Below are 18,328 nucleotides of genomic sequence, written 5' to 3' on the forward strand. Positions count from 1 at the left end.
TAGTAGTAGTACTGGCATGTGCTCCAGTCGTGGGTCACGGAGACCGCCCAGGAAAACCCTGCTCGATGACACGATTGATGCATCCTTGGAGAATTGATGAATGTACAAGTGAACGCCCTTCCAGGTGCGAGCGGGCGCGTGTGTACCTACCTTCAAGTCGTAGACGGCGGCTGACTAAGGCGGGCATTAATAATGCATTATGCGTCACCCGCCCGGTATCGGATATTCGCACTCTGATTGCTGGCTGCGTACCGCGCCCTGTCCAACATTCTTATTACAGATTCAACTGTATGTCGATTCACGGATCCCCAGATCTGCACGACTTTGCTATACCCCTCGCAACGCGGTCTAACATAAAGCTGGCGTAATTACTATTGATGGATGGTACTTTGCTATTATGCTTTACAAATCTAGCAACCCTGTTCGGCGCCCGTCTATACAACTTGCCCTTATCCAAGCCGCCCCTCATGCGCTTTTCAAGGGCGAACGCATGCATGGTTTGCCCGTCTGCTATTCAATCCACCTTGACTCCGCTGTATATCCGCCGAATAAACATGTACGCCGTCAGGAACCCAATCGTCCCGGTTGCCAGTGAATACACCGCACACGAAAGCGCGCTGTAGCTGAAAAATAACAAACTGCTCACAAAGCCTTCGACGTGCAGTCGAGTGGCATAATACCACACCGAGTAAACAAAAATCCAAAACCCAGAGGCTCCGCCAACCAAGAACGATTGCCACCACCAGTGATAGTTTTCGGCGCAAAGTTGGATATATGTCGTAATGATGACAGTCTCGGCGATGGTGATGGTGAGCAACGCTGAAATGATGCTCAGAAAGCCAAAGACGTAGTAATAGGACGATTTGTCCAGGTACAATGACTTGAATAGAAAGATGAGTTCGATGAAGAGAACCGCGAATGAGAGCAGACCCGCTCCCAGAGCAAGGGTGATTTGATGCTTGGTATACCAGACCTGAGGAGGTATTTGTCGGGGAATCGCATTTGTGCGGGTGGGATGTTCCCAGGCGGGTGACCGGAAGAACCCAAAGTATGCCCCCAGGTGGACCAGCGGAAGCTGGATGAGAAGCCACAAGCAGACCAGGCCCACCAGCGTCGAAAAGGGCAGGGCGGTTGACGATGCTTGTGCCCAAGTAAACAGATTTAGGACGAAAACGAGCGAGAAAACCAGGCCTGGGAACAGAAGGGCGGTCTAGAACAGACACAGTCAGCATGACCCATTCTCGCTCTCCGTTGAGCAGTACTAATACTTACCATCATTGCGTTCTTACGCCAATCCTGCCCTCCAAAAGTCTTGTAGACTCGCGCCGAGAAATATCCCGAAAAGCCGCCTGCCAGCACAAACAGACCTACTCCAACGCTCCAGAAGCCGCCGCGCCAACTGGGATTCAGCACGCCGACACAGCTGAGCGCCAGGAGGCCCACGATCATGAACACCAATTGCATGCCGGAACCAATTAATGGCGCCAGAAGCCCCCCGTACGGCGGTGGCCTGAACACATCTCCGTGCAGAAGTTTCCATCCACTAATTTCTTCCAGTGGTTCTTCGTCTGACAATGCCTCTTCCTCGAGACCGGTTTCAGAAACTTTTTCCAGGAGACCGCTGCCCAGTTTCTTCTCGATCCGCTTGGTGATGCGCAATCTAGCCTCCTCGAGCACGCCGTCTCCTCGCCCTTTGACATCTCCTTGCGTAGTACGGCCCCAGATAACGACGCAAACCGCGCCCAGGATTCCCGATATGATCAATGAGTTGACAATGGCCAGCCAGTGGGTCGAGGTGCTCTCTTCCTGATCATTGAAATAAAGGTCCCACCGGTTGGCCCAATCGATATCGTTGGCCTCTCGGAAGTAGACTGAATACGTGTATGGGATAGTGATGGTGGCATCCTTGTCAATAGCTTCCTCGGCATCCGCCGGAACGTAGGACGAGTCTGGATACTGCTCCTGCAATCGGGTTTTGTTTGACGGGATATATAGAGCAAACGGTTCATGCTCACCCGACACATCGAACGGGCAGCCAGTATCGTTCCGGTGGCCGCCACTGATGCTTTTCGGGTAGACCTCGAAGCCCACCACCACTTTGCCGCCGTTCTCCCCGGCTTTGCCAGGCGCCTTGCGCCAGCGAACTACCAGGGTGTGGTGATTGTAGAGATAGTACCTCTCCTTTCCCGTGGTGACGTCGAAATCCTTATACCCGAGCTTGAATCCCGCCGCGTAGTACTTCTTACTTCGATCGACCGTAACGAACGAGGTGGCGCCCGGAAGGTTGTCGAGGATCCATTCCACGAGATATTCTTGTTCGATCAACTGTTGCGCCCACTTCATTTCTGTTGCGCCGATGGCGCGGTCGCACAAGTATTGGCATTCATCATCCTGTCCCATGTTCACCTCCAAGTCAGACGTCTTAATCCGGTCGCCCCGCAGGACTTCTCCGAGGTTGAGAGGCACACTGTGCCCACTGGCGGATGACGAGCCATGCGGCTTGTGGCCTGTGGGAGGACAGACGAAAGGTAGGTCGAAGTAAGCGTACTGAAGCTGGCTGGTGCTGGAGTAGACCTTGTTCACAAGCAGAGGGATGTTCTCGCCGTCTTGGTAACTGCGTATTGAATACCCTAACACCGGTCAGACCATCTAGTTATGCGAGGTGGCCATCGGATGACTATATCACGACATGACATACCTGGAATGTAGAATGCGTGGGACACGCAAGCAAAGAGCACGACCACTTGGCTCAGCCAGGGGACGGAGAGCCGGAAGTCGGGGGCCATACTGTCGATCAAAAAAATTAGGGCTACGTAGCGAACGGAATCGGCATCAAGAGCCGGGTGAAGCGCAGCACAAGAAGCAAAGAAGAAGAAGAGGAAAATCGGCGGGGAAGAATGAAACGAAAGATACGAAAGAGTAGAAGGTATCAGACAGTAGTAGTATTGAAGATGAGGATCTGGAGATGCAGTCGGAGGAGAAGGTTCCGGGCTTGATGCACGGTAGCCTTCTGGACCTAGAGGACTATACTCTATTACTACTGCTGCTGTTCCACTGCTGTGGCGGCGGCCGAAGGGGGCTTTTCGGGGTGGAGCAATCCACCCAGGCACCTGCAAAAGGCAGCTTTCCCATGCAGTCAGTAGGGGAGTTCCGGGCTTAGAAGGCCTAGAGAGCCCCGTCAACCTTCTCGATGGTGCTGTAGGCTGCCTCGAATGCTACTCCTGACACTCTTGTCGAGCCAGCCTTACTTTGCCTGCAGTTTGCGTGGACCATCGACTGCCCACCTCAGCACTACGCGTCTGCCAACGTTCGCAGGCCCACCAGACACATGTCGCCGGTACCAGGAATCGAGGATGATCGGAGGCTGACGAGGAGCGCCAAAGGTTCAGCAGACGTCGCTCTGATTTTTTCGTAGGTTGAACAAAACAACTACAGAAAATGGGTTTCCCCTGTCGAGAATTACTAGCATAGTCCTTAACATGCACTCCATTGGATGAATAGTAAATATTGCCGACGTACATACTACCAGGTAGTTGTACCTTGTACCTGGTAGCCAAGCAATTTACGCCTCATCAACTTGACTCCTGACAACTGAAGTACAGATGCTGTATGTAAAAATACTGCCACTAGTACTAGACGATTTGATGCCCTGCACTGTACTACCACCGAACGAACTCACATTGAGGGCGCCTTGTAGGCGGCTAAGTACCTAGGTAGGAATAAGATTAGCTGCTGTGTGGTGGAGCCTCCTTTATAGTACTGGCTACCCAGTTGCAATACTAGGTACCTACCTATAGTATCTTGATCACATTGTTTTTGCTCTTCACCATCTCATTATTTACCCCGGCTTTTCACGGAACAATAGTTTCTTCCACATGTCGAGTTACATTGCACTTAATCGTGCCAATTGTCCAAGTTTGAGACATTGCTCTATGTTTGAAACACGGCTGCAGGCCAAGACTCCACTACTGACCATGCAGTGTTATATAACATTTCTGCCGACCACAACAACAAACATTACTACCACCTTCAAGTCCCTCGACAAACATTAATGACTTGCAATTGTCGAGACTTGTACGGTGACACCTTGCCCGAATTGCCAGTCGGAATTTACCACAGGTGCTTCCACTCCTGGAGCATCCGACCAACAATCTCGAAGATAATGCATATGGCAATCTTTCGCGACACACGTCTGCTTATCACAAATCACGCTGCTCAGCGATTCTTCACAAGTAATAAACAACCTCGCCTCCATCATTTCCTTACGAAACTTGGCAACTGCAGCGCAGGTCGTGATTACAGGCTACCGGTGTACAATGCCAGTGGCACTTCAGTGAGAGGAACTGACGGTGGACACAAGGACATCGTGCTCGGGCCGATCCACTGAACGTGTCACTACTAGCTTCATGCTGACCACTACGCACTGCTACTCGACTCCAGTACCTTTCACTAACTGTCCCCCTTCCGGTTCCTCTTCCGCACTCCGCAACACCGGATCCAGGTAGGTACTTCTATTACCCGCGGCAGCGAAACGGTAAGACAAGGAAGCTATACAGTACATGTTGAGTGACTGAGTGTTTCCATTTTCTGTGATTTCCTTCCATACATCTCTGGCAAAATCCTCGGTTTCGTGTGAATCACTGCAGACTCAGTCATTAGCAGTCGATCCAACCAGCTTTTGGCATCAAGCATTTGGCTATAGATCAAGAACAACTGTACAACTTTTTAAGCAACATACCCAACTCTCATCCATCACAACTTTTAAGACACAAAAGACAAAGGACGAACACCAAGTTTGACGCAAAAGAGAAGAAATCAAAAAATGCCATTCGTCACCATCAACAACCACACGCTCCACTACACAGACATATCTCCCAGCGCGGAATCATCAGCAACACCAGAATCATCTCTGACCCTGGTCTTCAGCCACGGCCTCGGATCCACGCAGAACTACTTCTACCCCATCCTTCCGTACCTAACTCACTACCGCTGCATCGTCTTCGACAACTACGGAGCCGGTCGCTCGAAGCTGAACGAAGGGGATGCAGAGTCGTCGATCCCCTCGATCGCGAAAGATGTCCTCGGTCTCCTTGACCATCTCAATGTCCGCCAGGCCGTCGTGGTAGGCTACTCCATGGGCGCCATTGTGCCGACCTACCTGGCCTCGACTGTGCCCGAAAGAGTCATTGCTGCGATCTGCATTGGTCCCGTGAATCCCAACCCGAGCGTCGGAGATGTATTTAAGCAACGTATTGCCACTGTGGAACAAGGTCGGTGAACAGTGAAAAGGCCCCTTTTCTGTCATCTGAATCCACGCTCTGTCTACACCCATTCTACTTACTATTCAACAACAACCACTAACCAAACCCCTCCAAAACAAAACAGGCGGCATCGAAACCATGGCCAACACCATCCCCAACACCGCGACCGGGCCCAAAGCCACCGCCCTCCAAAAATCCTTCATCCGCGAAATGATCATCGGCCAATCACCGCAAGGATACATCGCCAACTGCCGCGCCATCGCGGCCGCCACCCCGCCCGACTACGCCAAAGTCCAATGTCCCGTCCTGATTATCGCCGGCGACCACGACAAGAGTGCCCCGCTGGCCGGGTGCAAAGCCATCCACGAGTCCTTGGGCACTTCTTCTCACACTCGGAAAAGACTCGAGGTCTTGCCCGACGTCGGCCATTGGCATTGTGTCGAGGCTCCTGATCAAGTTGGGCCTTTGATTCGTGACTTTTGCCGCGCCTTGCCCGCCGTGGCTGGACAATCATAGTTAGCTACAGGTGTCTAGTATGCAATATGTTACTTGCATGTACTTGAGCGTCCAGTATATCGCTAGTATCTACTGTACCTTAACCTGTTACCTAGGTAGCAAACCTGGAGTGAGTATGACATACATCAGATAACATCTGGAAAGTCCTTATTGGGTGGATCAAAAAAGTGAACTTCTACGAGAACGAGGTGATTGATGGATTTCATCACGTACGTTGGTAGTACTTAAGTGTATATACTGGTACTCGTACATACTGAATGGGTCAGCTGTAGCTGGACCTCCGTGCTGAGCCACTGCATGGCAATTGCAAGACAAATGTTGCAAAACCATGCGCGTACTAGCACCAGTGAAGCCTGGTCACACAAAAGCATCAATATAGATAGAAATAACCTGAAAAAAGCCGTTATATCTTTGCTCAAGACTTATTGATTGATTTGTGTGTGTGTGTGTGCTGCTTCCTTGGACTATGACCGCTCGCAAAAGTATTTCCCTACTAGTATGTTGTAAGAATGTAAATTCGGACTCTTTTCCTGCTGCGATCGGACCACCGTCGTCTGCTGCCTTGATTCTCCCTCCTCCTGGCCTTGTGTCGTTCTGGGTATCTGAGTACACATCAGAAGACTGTACATTTCAAAGAAAAGACTTTGTCACGCTTGCTCGCTTTCTTATCCTCTTTCGCAACCTCCTGGATCCTGCACGGTCGAATACATCCGTGCCATATGCAAATCGCCCACAAAAATTGAAAACACCAAACACCACAAAAGGGTGGCTGAACCGGGTATCTTGACCTTGGAATCTTGTGAAAACAGGCACAAGAGACAGTTGGACTGGCAATAGCCTGCAAAGTTGTATTACAATCGGTTTGTTTTTTTCCCGCTTTGATGCCGTTCCTTGATCCTCCTTTTCCCCGAGCCTGGCACTCTTAAGTCCAAAGAGGTCCAATTGACCTCGGTGACCCCCCCAGCATCAGCCCAGTAGATCGTGGACGCCTCGCTAGAAAAATGCCAAAGACTTTTGTTGGTGCTTATGCCATTCTAATAAGGACACCGGGTCCGAACAAATGCTTTCAGACGTAAAACAAGGCACCCCTGCTCACAGAGCCACGTCCAATACCAGGCTCACGTCCTGCACTTGCGGCCCGGCAAGATCTTCAAGGACCGGTATCAAATCGAGGAGCTCATTGTCGTGCGCATCGGAGAACCACGAGCTTATGGGAACGGCATGCTGTGGATGGAAGATGTATGACGTTGGTGAGTTGTCAATAATGATGACTTCCTTCAGATCGCGTCCAACCTGTGATAAATCCTGTGTCTAATATCAGTGGGTGCCGGGATGATCCTCATGACGGGATGCTTACCTTCACATAGTTCCCTTGGTGATTGTAACAGCTCTCTCTGAACAGACGGTGGTGGACCACATGGTGGATATCTAGCTGGTCCAACAATGGATCACCATATTTGGACACAGAGGCGGTGAAAACCACCACTTCATACAGCTCACCCACTCTTTTCATGAATGCGTCCACACCTGGCCTTTTGATGACATAAACATTATGGTACTGACCTTCGATTTCGACAGGAATCGTGAAGTCGGCCTGGTTCAGGATCTTGAAGCTGCTGTGTACCAAGGTTTCATCCAAGTCAAGGACCAGACACTTGCGTCCTTTGAGATGAGGCTCAACCGGAGGTAAGAGCCATGTCTGCTTTTCAGCCGCTGCTTCGGGAACGGGTGGAACCTCTTTGGTGGCTATCTGCTCCTGGCGTTTCTCTAACGGCGGTGGCGGAGGTAAAGGTACCTGGGGCTGTAGCTCAGCAGGTTGAGGAGGTTCATCAACGGGCTCATCATCGACGCTTGGAACTGCGGGAGGGGCGTCGTCCATCTCGACGTCGCTATTTCTGTTGCTCTCAGCAGCGAAGGCCTGTTCGTCTGCGTGGGATTCAGGTTCAATCGGCGTTGCCGCCGTCACGCTCAATGATGGCTGGAATGGAGCTTCGGGCGCAGTAGCCGATATCGCCGGTACCTGGTCCCTTTGGCTGGTGGTGATCGGGCTCTGATCCTCCTGACTCGCCCCTGCCGGGACAGGTGTCGAACTCGAAGCTGTGGGCGGGATGGTGACCATATCATGATACGCTTGGTCTTTTGGTACACTTGTTTTGGTGTCCTCGGCCGTCTTCTGCTTGTCCGACCACGCAGCCTTTTCGTCCTCCACACCGCGGCCCTCCTGGGCCCTCTCCTGGCCAACCGGCCTTGTTGCCACAGGCTTCTCGTTCTCAACTGCTTCGGTCCGCTCGACAGATCTAGATGCCCTTTGAGGCGCTGGTTGTATTTTGACCTTTTTCGCCGAGACGTCTGGATCGTCCGATCTGACGTCGTCGGGAGTCTCGTGAGGTAAGCAGCAATTCAGGATGGCAAAGAAGCCGCTCCGAGGTTTCTTTTCGGTTTTGTGAGCGCCCGGTTGTGGAAGAGGCGGCACTGGTTCTTTGGAGGTGTCAGCAGCCTGAGGTGCCCTGGCTGATTTCCTACTGCTTCGACTCGCATTCCTACTCCTACTCAACAGACTCCTCTTAGACCCCCGTCGGGGAGCGGGCGCTTGTTCGATCGGCGCGGCAGGCGAGGTGGAGGCGGTGGACGTCGGTTCGGATAGCTTCTGGTGAGAAGAGCTCCGAGAAGGTACTTTGACGAGCGACGACTGTTTGGGCTTCTCTGTCATCGCTTCATCGCTCTGGGGTGTTTGGCTTGAGGGGGCGACAGTTGGATCGATTGAGGCGCTGTTCGAACGGGTATCTTGCGAAGATAGGCCTGAGTTTGAGGATGTTAGGAACGGGCCTACTCAAATCCGGCGAGGGTTGATAGAGCCGTCAAGATGAAGACTATCGGAGCATACCTGACGAGGGCTGAGCGGCAGCGCTGCCACTCATGTGGGGCGAGCGGTGGCCGACGAAGACCTATTCTTGCTGTCGCGGGCGCAGAGAGAAGAGACGGACAGCTTGAAATACATCCAAGGTAGTCGAAGATAGCGATCCAAATGCTTAGGCAAGACGAATCGGACGCAGTCGCAGGTGGTAGCAATCGAGCACGGTGGCTGAACTGGGAGGAGCGAGATGACAAGATCGAGGAAGGATGTGGCTGGTCAGGGCGTTGCGGGCACAAGCGATTGTTGAATGGCCAGGCGATCGAGGTCGAGTCTCAGATGGAGCGGCGCATAGATATCGCGGGATGAAGCGACTGAAGATGAAATGCGAGTGATACGGTGTAAGTCGGGGCGCAGGAGATGGGAAGAAGGGTTGAAGATTGTGGGCGTGAAGTCAGGCAGATTCACGTCTGTACAGCGTCGATCGGGCTTCGAGATCAGCAGCAAACTGGGCAGCGCGGAAGAATGGCCGAGCACTGACACTGGCAGGGAAGGCGGAAAGGCGAGAAGCGCAGCTGCGGGAGGCGCAAGTTCGCAGTCTGTCAGTTGCATCGGCCAGTGATGAGCCCTCGACTGTGCGGATGCAGCAGCAGCAGTAGCAGTAGCAGCCACAGCACAATTCAGTACCACAGTTTTTAGTGTGGGTGAGGGAGCAGGGAGCAGGGAGCAGGGCACCCTTAGGCTTGAGGCGTGGGTGCAGTCTGGTGCTGGTGCTGGTGCTGGTGCTGGTGCTGCTGGTCACAGTGGGCGAGCGACGGACTCTATTCTGGGGCGCCTACTGAGCCTCTCAGCCAGTAGGAAGCATTTGCAGGGCGATGGTGGGAAGTTGTAGCCGCTCGCTCTTCGACTCGAGCACCTCATGCCTCCGGGGTTGCAGACATCCCCGTAACTTCACTCTCCCATCCTCAAAGCATCCTCCATTAATTGCTGCCCTCTGCCAGTGTGTCTTCTATGGCACTCCTCTGGTCGCTTTTGATGCATCTGCCTCCGGTTGACCCCCCGCGGACTACCAGCACTATCCCCTTTCGTCCCCGTAAAAGTTGCCCCAGGGCCTTGTCGTCGGATGCTCTGGCTTCGCACCTCCTACCACACCCCGGTCCGTACATATCATACTGCCCCATCAGCAGGCCTCCCCAGCCAGCCTGGTAGCCTCGATTCAGGGCTAAACGTTGGCTAAAGTACTGGCGAGAACGCCCGGACGGAAATTGGGCAACGTTCAGTGGGACTGCCATTCTGCTAGACTGCGAATCGCAATCTCTGAACACCACGGGCGAGCCGGACTGGCTAGCACCATCTGAGCAACTGAGGGAGACGGCAGCGCTGTACAATGTAGAGCTGTGGCTCAAACCCCCAAAGCTCGGCTCCACAGTCATCAATGTCAGCCATCTTTCCCATCTACCCGTCAATCGCCCGGTTGTCAATCTTGACCTCTGCCCACGCTACCTGCTCTAGCCCGCGATGGCCTCGATGTTGCTCTGTTGCTGCCAGAGGAATCTCTCTGCAATTCTTCATACTTAACCGGAGTCGATCTCGATTTTTTGAAAAGGCATACAAGCAGACGAGAACCTCCAATAATTATGATGGACAGGGGTCAGTGCTAAAACAAAGAGCCTGACTTTATCTATACGCTCTTCGCCATGAGCGAGTGTCAGAGCGCGACGGGTTCCAACTGAGCTCGAGAGCCAAACCGGTTTGGGTCAAGGACAAGCGGCAGGCCTTTGCATGGATATCTTCTTCATGCCAAACACATGGTGGCGTCAACGCCTCCCGCTTCTGAATCAGATTGCCATCATTATCCACCTTGGCGTGGTTCCGACCGCGGTATTCAGTGTGCTGCCCCCAATAATGAAAAGCCAAACGCCATAGAGCATAGAATTTATCGAGATGTCCTTCAGTCACGCCCTGAGCAGCAATCTGGTTGTACTGTGCCGTGGAAATACCACCAGGTAAATCGTGGGGTCGTGGATGCGAAGGGTGTATTTGGACGCTGGAACCCTACAATCCCATTACCTATTCCCCTGAACGTTTTACTTTCACATGGAAATCCGTCGGTTTAACGAACCAGTTGTTGTCAGTGGCCCAGTGCCGTTCAGGATGCTCGAGCTCGAAGTCGAATCGCCTGACGATTTGGGGGATCAACTTCGACATCTCCAGAAAACTGATATGACGGCCGAGACATGTTCTCGATCCCAGTCCAAACTGCTACAAGTCAACACCGACGTTCCTCCATTGTAGTCCGCATCGTCACGTTACTCACCGGCATGTAATAACTTTCCATGCTCTTCAGCCGTTCGCCACCCTCTTTCTCGGCTTCGATCCATCTCTCAGGTCGGAACTCGCCGGCGTCTGGCCCAAAGACATTTTCATTGTAATGAGCACACCAGGTATTGATACCCACAATAGTGCCCTCTGGGAAATACCGACCGCAGAGTTCGACACCTCCTTCGGGTACAACTCGCCACATAGGCAGGCCAGTGGCTGGATGCATCCGAAGTGCCTCCTTCATGACAGCCTGCAGATACGGCATCTCTTGACTCTCCTTGAACGCCACGTTTTGGCTACCACAGCGGCCTTGGGCTTCAAAGTCCTCAATCTCCTGTCGAAGCTTGAGCATTTTGTCTGGGTGCCTCAAAAGGTTGTACAAAATGGACGAAAGGCTGACGGCGGTTGTATCAGATCCTGCAATGATGTTCGACAACCCCATCATAAAGACATGATATGGCGTGACCCTCTCTGGATCGTTCTGGTTAGCCACCATGAGCTTCTCCAAGAAGTCCATGGGCGCATTTTCGTCCCTTTCGCCCAGTTTTTCTACATCTTTTCCAGCCTTGGCTTCTTCTTTTCTTTGTCGAATGCGCTCCTCCACGAATTGCATGAGGTATGTGCGACCAGCTGCTCCGCCAAACCCGAGACGGCTTGAGACATTGTACACAATCGGATGCCAAGATGCGTATATGCCCACCAGGGCACCGTATTTCAACACTCCATTCAATGCCTTCAGCAGTCCAGCAATATCCTCGCCCTTGTCCAGAAAGCCAAATCTTTGAGAGTAAGTAATATCACCAATCACATCAAAAGCATAACACTGCAGCCAATGCGCCATGTCGATGGTTTCGCGACGTTCCGCAAATTCGGACAGTCTTCTGCAGAAGATTTCGGCACATTCATCAACATACCCCTCATAATTGACCAAGCTCGACATGGAGTACATTGCCTGAAATCGTTTCCTGGTTTCGGCATGTCTCTTCATATCTCTGTCCGGGAACAGCGTCCAGCGGTTGGGATCAGGATGTCTCCATGCATCGTACCAATCTGACTTTGGGGACTTGGAGCCAATACCATAGACCTTTTTGACGACCTCCGGGGAATCGATGCTGTACATATCAGATGCCACACGGACGACGGGACCATATTTGCGGTGCAAGGCCAGGTCGTCATGTTCCCAGCGGCCACGACTAACTCTCCAGAAATAGTATATCCTGCCAAAGCGGGCAAGGAATGGACCAGGAACGGAGCGAAGCGGGGAACTCAGAGAGCGATATAGAAACAGCACGATTCTGGTGAGGCACAGGACGCCAATGAGCCATATGCTGTATCGAAGTAGTACTGAAGCCGTGTGAGGGTCATCCACGAAAGTGGGCTCCAGGGGCAAAGTTCCAGCAGTCATGTCCTCGTACATTTGTGGATTCTTGCCAGTGAGCTGGACACTTGGAATCGTGGATGAGCGGATCTCCTCAAAGATGAAACGGCGGAACTAGGGAAAAAGATTCGAGCAGCATGGCAGCAACTTGAATCCCGCGATGTTTATATGTAAGATCCCACGATCTCACGAGTGGTAGCTCTGGAGCTCTCCAGGTTCCACACTACGCACAAAGTCAAATACCCCACAAGCAGCGTCAATTCATTAGAGCCTCCATACCTACTTACCTGCCTCAGGTTTCTCTGGGGTTTGCGGAGTCATGCTGACTATTGGCTGCATTGCAGGACCATGATTGGCGACAGTTTGTAGGATTGTGGGAGAAATATCATTGTGTGCAGTGCCGACAAGCTTTCAGCCTTGCCTCGGGTTTCAGGCTCGGGAATCGGCTTCGGTATTTGGGGTTCCACGATTAGACAGGCCAATGGCCATTCAAGAGAATGAATGGTACTTGTGATCTGCTGGTGGTCGATCGACACTCTGGTTTTGGACCAGCAGCCAATTCTTTCAGATCAAACTGTGCTCGAGACATCTCGAATCGACAATATCGTTAGTAGTGCAATTTGTTGGTACTGTACCGACGGAGGGAGGTACAAGGAGGCAAGATACCTACGTTGTACATACCACCGTGCTGCTGCGTGTTCGCGTAGTAGCTGGAGGTAGCCGGCCCGGAGACACGCCGGTGAGCATACAACTAACTACTAGTATTAGTAGTAGTACTGCAGTGGTGCAAGGCGGGGTACGCTGACCACGGCACCTAGACAAGCACGCCGACACATGCAGTGATGACAGTTGCAGGCCCGAAACCCTTTGTGGACATCAAACTATCTTGCAAACCAATTTTACAGGTGTCTGTCATACATTATGCCTCAACCGACCACGTCCCATACCTCAAAAGCAAAGGCCCGGTATGAGGACACTGCTAGTAGTACTAGTGGTGATGGTGGCTGCTACGTAGTCTGAGGTACCCAACAAAGTCCGGGCCGGGCCGGTTTGGACCCTGACCGGAGGGGATGTTGACGCCGGTTGGGACGGTATACATTTACTGACCTCCGGCCATGGAAAAGGCCGGACACTGGTAGGCGAGAATTCTATTGTATTACGATGCACTAGAACTGGGAAGAAAATTGCTGAGAAGCCAAGAGGAGCCGGGCTTCCGTCTTATCTGTGGACTTTAGGGCCATTACTTGACACAGAGGTTCATGATCGTGGCATGTCCATCATTCAACCTCTGCTACTACCACTTTGGGGCCCGGGCTCTCGTTCAACGCAAGGTCTGATGCGGGTGAGCAGTTCTTCTTCTTTTCGCCATCTTCCATCTCTTTCCGCAGCACCAGCCCGATCGGCCGGTGGTTTGCGCGGCGCTATATCTACGTACAAACTAAACACGGCCCTGGAGCCGTCCCGGCGCTTACCTGCAATATTTCGAGCAGTGATCGCCTCGTCTTCTGCTTTTTCCACGGGCCGGCTTTATACTACAATCCCTCACACGGTCGCGAGAAGACGGCCGCAGACTACACTGTTGAAGCAACATTACTCCGGACTCGGACTTGTTCACGCGCGCAAAGCGACCATGGCTGGCGGCTTGATACAGAAACCGCTGGCCGAGCCACAGACCAAGTTCACCAACAAGACGGTGCTGGTGACGGGCGCCAATTCCGGGCTTGGGTTCGAGGCCGCCACCAAGTTCACAGCACTCGACGCCAAACGAGTCATTCTCGCTGTCCGTGATGTCTCCAAGGGAGAACAGGCCAAAGCGACCATTGAATCCCGAACGGGGAAGAAGGACGTGTTGGAAGTCTGGCAGCTCGACATGAACTCGTACCCGAGCATTCGGGATTTTGCGAATCGGATCTCATCTGACCCCGACGGGCTTGACATCGCTGTCCTCAATGCGGGCGTGTTTATGGTCGGCTATGAGAAATCCACATATGGATGGGAGGAAACGCTCCAAGTCAACGTGCTTTCCACGGCATTGTTGGCTCTGTACCTTCTCCCCAAATTGCGCGACACTGCTCGGAAGTCCCGGTCCCAGTCGGGCTCATTTTCCCTGTTGGAATTCGTCTCGTCCAGACGACACGAGAAGGTCGCTTTATCGGAGGAAGCTCTGGAGAAGCCGGACCATGGCCTTCTGGATCAGTTCAACCAAGCTACAAACTACAATTCGAGCAAGCAATACCAGACCTCGAAGTTCCTGCTCATGTGCGTCATGCGCAAGCTGGCTTCACTGGTCAAAGACTCAGGCTCGGACGTTGTCGTCACGGCCGTCTGCCCCGGTTTCTGCCAGTCTAATCTCAGTCGAGGCCATCAGGGAATCCTGGCGGATCTTCTTCGAGCAGTATTGAACGCGCTCGTTCTACGAACTTCCGAAGAAGGGTCTAGAGCACTTGTGTCAGGAGCTGCTGTTGGGCCCGAGGCTCATGGTCGGTTTTGGTATGATGACGATCTTCACGATTTGTAAGTAAACTTTCCTTTCTCATCTCTGCCCATACTTCTCCCTTTGAGTGATACTTCTCGGAATGGAAGGCAAGGTACCTAGGCTGATACCTCCGTCAGGATACACCCGCTGCTCTCGGCGGAGAAGGGCGAGCCGGCTGTGGATAAGGTGTGGGATGAAATCGTCGCTGCACTGGAGAAAGATGTTCCCGAGACGAAGCAATTGATCGCGGAGTTGACGCGCAGTTCGTGATGTACACAAACGATCAGGCTTCATCCGGCGCACACGAACATGACAACAGTGGTGAGAAGAACCAGGCAGTCAATGGTAGGCCGTGCGTTTGGGTACGAAGGGTGGTGGAGTGAATGCCTTCTGTGTTCTTTGCTGAAGTTTTGGAATATTGTCAGTGCATTGTTGCAGGATCGGAAGAGAGGGGGGCCCCTCCGTAATCTATTGTTGAGCGGCGAAATGAAACTCGACGTGCATACAATTGATGGCCACTACAGTGCCTACCTACTACCACCCGGGAGGTAGTAATCGGCACCACTTTAAATCTTGTAGTTGTACAAAGTGCCAGTGTAGTAGTATAAATACTGCAGCCGTTCGAGATCCGGACACTGGAGAATTTCATTCCGGCACGTCGTTTGTGCCGCTTTATCAGGCAACTTCTTCTTCCCGAATCCGACTTAGACTCAAATTAGAGCGGCCACTCCACCAGACCTCAATTGCTCCCACACACCGGCGGACGTCTACAACTTGAATGTTTCACAACATCATTAGTATTGTGAACTACCAGGTGCTATTACTACCTAGTTACCTAGGTACCTTCGGCTACGAATATTACAGCTTGATGGAAGGTAGGTCATATGGCTGCAGCATAGAACAATGCCGCACGCCTGCTCGCCTCCTACCCGACACACAAGGGCCGGGGCCACCACGGCCATACGATGCGCCCCCTTCCAGGCGGCCAGGAAGGGAGGTCAGGTCACAATGATGTAGGTAGGTCTTCAATCACTATCGACAGCGTGCAGTGGCTCGAAGCGATCGCTGTAAGGCCCAACCTGAACGCCAGGAATGTCGACGTGTACGCCGTCCTTCCCCCCTCCTCAGCGTTCCAACCCTGGCTTCGCCAACCGAGGGTGGCTGGCTGTTCTATCTCGCAAGTGGGACCATGATGGAAGTTCTCAAGTGCAATGCGAAGAAAAAGAGAAGTCTACATCCTACACACAGCAGCTGCTCTCCCCGTCACCTTCAAGTTGTGGACGCATTGCACGACATAACTCGACATTATGCGTACCGAGCAGCTTTTTGGGGAACTGGTGCCTGTGGTGCTAGTATGGGGTTGGACTTTCATCATTATGTCCTGTGGCTTCTTTGCCTATGTACACGCGCACGACTCGCCTTTCCACCAAGAATTTGATGCATGCGTTTCTGCGACTTTGGAAGAGTGGCGGATCCCTGGACTTTCGGTTGCGGTAGTGGACAAGGACGGTATAATTCATAGCAAGGTAAGCCAGATGAAGCATCGCAGGATACAAGCTTCTGCTTGAGGAGTTCAAGTTGTTCGTGGCATGCCAAACGAAGTTGCGCTGCTGCCGTAACTAACCCCAGCGTCGTAGGCTTATGGATACTCTCATCTATATCCCCCGGTCGCTGCCGACACTTCGACGTTATATTATCTGGGAAGCTTGACAAAATCCCTGACAGCTGCACTGACAGCGATTGTCATCGACGAAACACCCTCAATCAGCTGGGACACTGCTATGAGTAAGCTGCTCCCTGATATCTTCACCACCGAGGATGACCAGATTACTCCTCTCATCACCATTGAGTCTCTGTTGTCGCATAGCTCAGGTCTACCGAGCCACGAGTCGTACTATCTGGACCGAGAAATTACCCCTTTCCTGCCACACCACCTTGTCCAAGAAGTTTGGCACTGGCCGCTTCACCACCGTCCTGGTCAGGTGTTCCAGTATTGCAATGCGGGATATGTTGCGGTAACACTGGCTCTTGAGCGACTGACCGGGTCTAGCTACGCGGAGCTCCTGGACTCAAAGCTCTTCAGGCCGTTGGGTATGAAAAGCAGTCATGCGTCGTTGCAAGCTGCCGGCTGCGACTTATCCTCCTGCGTCCGCGGGGCGTCTTCCCAACATGCTGAGACGGGGCTCCTGGCGCGTGGGTACAGGTGGCTCTTTGGTCAGTTATTGCCAGTTCGCTGGGTCAATGAACCTGCAGTGAGCGGGGCGGGTGCAATAATCGCGACCGCTTCTGACTATGCGAGGTTCGTGCGCAGTATGATGTTTCGAGCAAACCCAATCTCTCCATCAGGCCATCTGAACCTGACTGCGCCACGAATCACGGTTTCGGAAAGCGCATGGGCACCATGGAACCCGCTTTCAACCGTGAAATATGCACTGGGATGGGTCGTCACACGGTACCGTAACGAGACAGTATACTCCCATGTGGGCAGCATCAACGGTTTTAGTTCCGTCGTCCTCTTCACGTCCGGACATTCTCCCGTGGCCGTGGTCATATTGTCGAATAACCAGCAAGGCCGGAACGGACTTCGGTGCCTGGCTTTCAGGCTGTTCTTAGAGGTCTCAGGAATTGCACAGGAAAGTTACGCGACTTATGAGCCCAAGGAACATGAAGAATTCTGCATTTGAGACTAGACCAGCAGTTCTATTGTGCGGTTAGCCCTGGCTCACATGGCTCGGGGTCCTGCTGATCGGTCTCCGAGGAGGATGATCATGTCCTGGAGGGGGCATGCTGGCTCGGCCATTCGACTGGGCCAATGTCAAAGCACTGTTTGATGAGTCAGTTGAGGTGCCCTTGATTCCCTGCCGGAGCTGGTATATGTGGCGGTGTAAGTAGCCAATATAGCGAGTTGTCAGATGCCGCTGGCTGGAATCTGCCGTCAGTTCCGATACTCTCTCTGTTATTGTGACATACCTGAAGGTCAGGTGAGAGCGATGGCTAGCTATCTCGGTCGCCAGGCTGGTGGCTTGAGCCTTCTGTGACCACCACCACCTGAATCCAACCCGGAGTCGAGTGACTGAAAACTGCCTGTTTGTTCGCACCGCCGCACCCACGGAGGCAGCTAGTTCTTGCTGGAACGTCGTTGCCTTCTCATATGTCTGGAACCCCTCATGTAATCGCCCCTTTACCATAAGAATCTCATGATCTGGGGCTTCTTGATGGTCACCGCTCAGCTGTCGTTCGTAGTATTCCAAGTCTTTTTGGATATTATGCAACTGCCAGTGAAAAAGACTGACGTCGGAACAGAAGGCGGCATACGTCTCGGGCGCCGAGATAACAACGCGGTAGAATGCGTAATATGCGACGCCAAATGCAACGAAGGTTGTCCAGAACCCAGTGACGCCCGATGCAATTGCCAGTGGACTATCACCGCAGTTGAGCACAACGCCGGCGGGGGTGTTGTTTGGCATACTGATGGTCACTTTTGACGTGATCGGGCTGAGACAAGAAGTATAATGACGGAGGCT

At 52.7% G+C, this 18,328-nt stretch overlaps 7 protein-coding genes across 7 annotated transcripts; 3 read left to right on the forward strand and 4 right to left on the reverse strand.

The window, feature by feature from the left end:
• Window positions 1-212: 212 nt before the first annotated feature.
• Window positions 213-2,982, reverse strand: HMPREF1120_08411 (uncharacterized protein). The gene is made up of 3 exons (XM_009162662.1): window positions 2,699-2,982; window positions 1,273-2,630; window positions 213-1,210 (listed from the first exon to the last, which is right to left on the reverse strand). Exons 1-3 carry the CDS (start codon window positions 2,784-2,786, stop codon window positions 515-517), a joined length of 2,142 nt encoding a protein of 713 aa, XP_009160910.1. The 5' UTR covers window positions 2,787-2,982; the 3' UTR covers window positions 213-514.
• A 1,055-nt stretch (window positions 2,983-4,037) lies between these two features.
• On the forward strand, window positions 4,038-6,197 carry HMPREF1120_08412 (alpha/beta hydrolase). The gene is made up of 2 exons (XM_009162663.1): window positions 4,038-5,270; window positions 5,386-6,197. The coding sequence occupies exons 1-2, from the start codon at window positions 4,823-4,825 to the stop codon at window positions 5,775-5,777; spliced, it is 840 nt and encodes a 279-aa protein (XP_009160911.1). The 5' UTR covers window positions 4,038-4,822; the 3' UTR covers window positions 5,778-6,197.
• Window positions 6,198-6,869: 672 nt separating this feature from the next.
• On the reverse strand, window positions 6,870-8,695 carry HMPREF1120_08413 (protein phosphatase; the record flags this gene model as incomplete). Its single annotated transcript, XM_009162664.1, has 3 exons — window positions 6,870-7,082; window positions 7,135-8,576; window positions 8,662-8,695. The coding sequence occupies 3 exons, from the start codon at window positions 8,693-8,695 to the stop codon at window positions 6,870-6,872; spliced, it is 1,689 nt and encodes a 562-aa protein (XP_009160912.1).
• Window positions 8,696-9,584: 889 nt separating this feature from the next.
• On the forward strand, window positions 9,585-15,487 carry HMPREF1120_08414 (uncharacterized protein). The gene is made up of 3 exons (XM_009162665.1): window positions 9,585-12,498; window positions 12,673-14,842; window positions 14,942-15,487. The coding sequence occupies exons 2-3, from the start codon at window positions 13,599-13,601 to the stop codon at window positions 15,072-15,074; spliced, it is 1,377 nt and encodes a 458-aa protein (XP_009160913.1). The 5' UTR covers window positions 9,585-12,498; window positions 12,673-13,598; the 3' UTR covers window positions 15,075-15,487.
• HMPREF1120_08415 (cytochrome P450 oxidoreductase) lies at window positions 10,699-12,649 on the reverse strand (the record flags this gene model as incomplete). Its single annotated transcript, XM_009162666.1, has 4 exons — window positions 10,699-10,887; window positions 10,946-12,442; window positions 12,511-12,551; window positions 12,616-12,649. The coding sequence occupies 4 exons, from the start codon at window positions 12,647-12,649 to the stop codon at window positions 10,699-10,701; spliced, it is 1,761 nt and encodes a 586-aa protein (XP_009160914.1).
• Window positions 15,488-15,607: 120 nt separating the features above from the next.
• Window positions 15,608-18,009, forward strand: HMPREF1120_08416 (beta-lactamase). Its single transcript, XM_009162667.1, has 2 exons — window positions 15,608-16,330; window positions 16,442-18,009. Exons 1-2 carry the CDS (start codon window positions 16,112-16,114, stop codon window positions 17,486-17,488), a joined length of 1,266 nt encoding a protein of 421 aa, XP_009160915.1. The 5' UTR covers window positions 15,608-16,111; the 3' UTR covers window positions 17,489-18,009.
• HMPREF1120_08417 (uncharacterized protein) lies at window positions 17,516-18,271 on the reverse strand (the record flags this gene model as incomplete). The annotated part of the gene is made up of 2 exons (XM_009162668.1): window positions 17,516-17,627; window positions 17,775-18,271. The coding sequence occupies 2 exons, from the start codon at window positions 18,269-18,271 to the stop codon at window positions 17,516-17,518; spliced, it is 609 nt and encodes a 202-aa protein (XP_009160916.1).
• Window positions 18,272-18,328: the final 57 nt, after the last annotated feature.

Source organism: Exophiala dermatitidis, assembly GCF_000230625.1.
Source record: "Exophiala dermatitidis NIH/UT8656 unplaced genomic scaffold supercont1.7, whole genome shotgun sequence".
NCBI classification, from domain to species: Eukaryota; Fungi; Ascomycota; class Eurotiomycetes; order Chaetothyriales; family Herpotrichiellaceae; genus Exophiala; species Exophiala dermatitidis.

What these genes read in the sequence shown, in the direction of transcription:
- HMPREF1120_08411 (XM_009162662.1), bottom strand. Translation starts at nt 2,786, where the DNA reads ATGGCCCCCGACTTCCGGCTCTCCGTCCCCTGGCTGAGCCAAGTGGTC. An exon ending in CCACGCATTCTACATTCCAG is followed by an intron (nt 2,631 to 2,698) that starts GTATGTCATGTC and finishes GACCGGTGTTAG; the next exon opens with GGTATTCAATACGCAGTTAC. An exon ending in GGCGTAAGAACGCAATGATG is followed by an intron (nt 1,211 to 1,272) that starts GTAAGTATTAGT and finishes TGTCTGTTCTAG; the next exon opens with ACCGCCCTTCTGTTCCCAGG.
- HMPREF1120_08416 (XM_009162667.1), top strand. Translation starts at nt 16,112, where the DNA reads ATGCGTACCGAGCAGCTTTTTGGGGAACTGGTGCCTGTGGTGCTAGTA. An exon ending in ACGGTATAATTCATAGCAAG is followed by an intron (nt 16,331 to 16,441) that starts GTAAGCCAGATG and finishes CCAGCGTCGTAG; the next exon opens with GCTTATGGATACTCTCATCT.
- HMPREF1120_08414 (XM_009162665.1), top strand. Translation starts at nt 13,599, where the DNA reads ATGTCCATCATTCAACCTCTGCTACTACCACTTTGGGGCCCGGGCTCT. An exon ending in GATGACGATCTTCACGATTT is followed by an intron (nt 14,843 to 14,941) that starts GTAAGTAAACTT and finishes TACCTCCGTCAG; the next exon opens with GATACACCCGCTGCTCTCGG.
- HMPREF1120_08412 (XM_009162663.1), top strand. Translation starts at nt 4,823, where the DNA reads ATGCCATTCGTCACCATCAACAACCACACGCTCCACTACACAGACATA. An exon ending in TATTGCCACTGTGGAACAAG is followed by an intron (nt 5,271 to 5,385) that starts GTCGGTGAACAG and finishes AAAACAAAACAG; the next exon opens with GCGGCATCGAAACCATGGCC.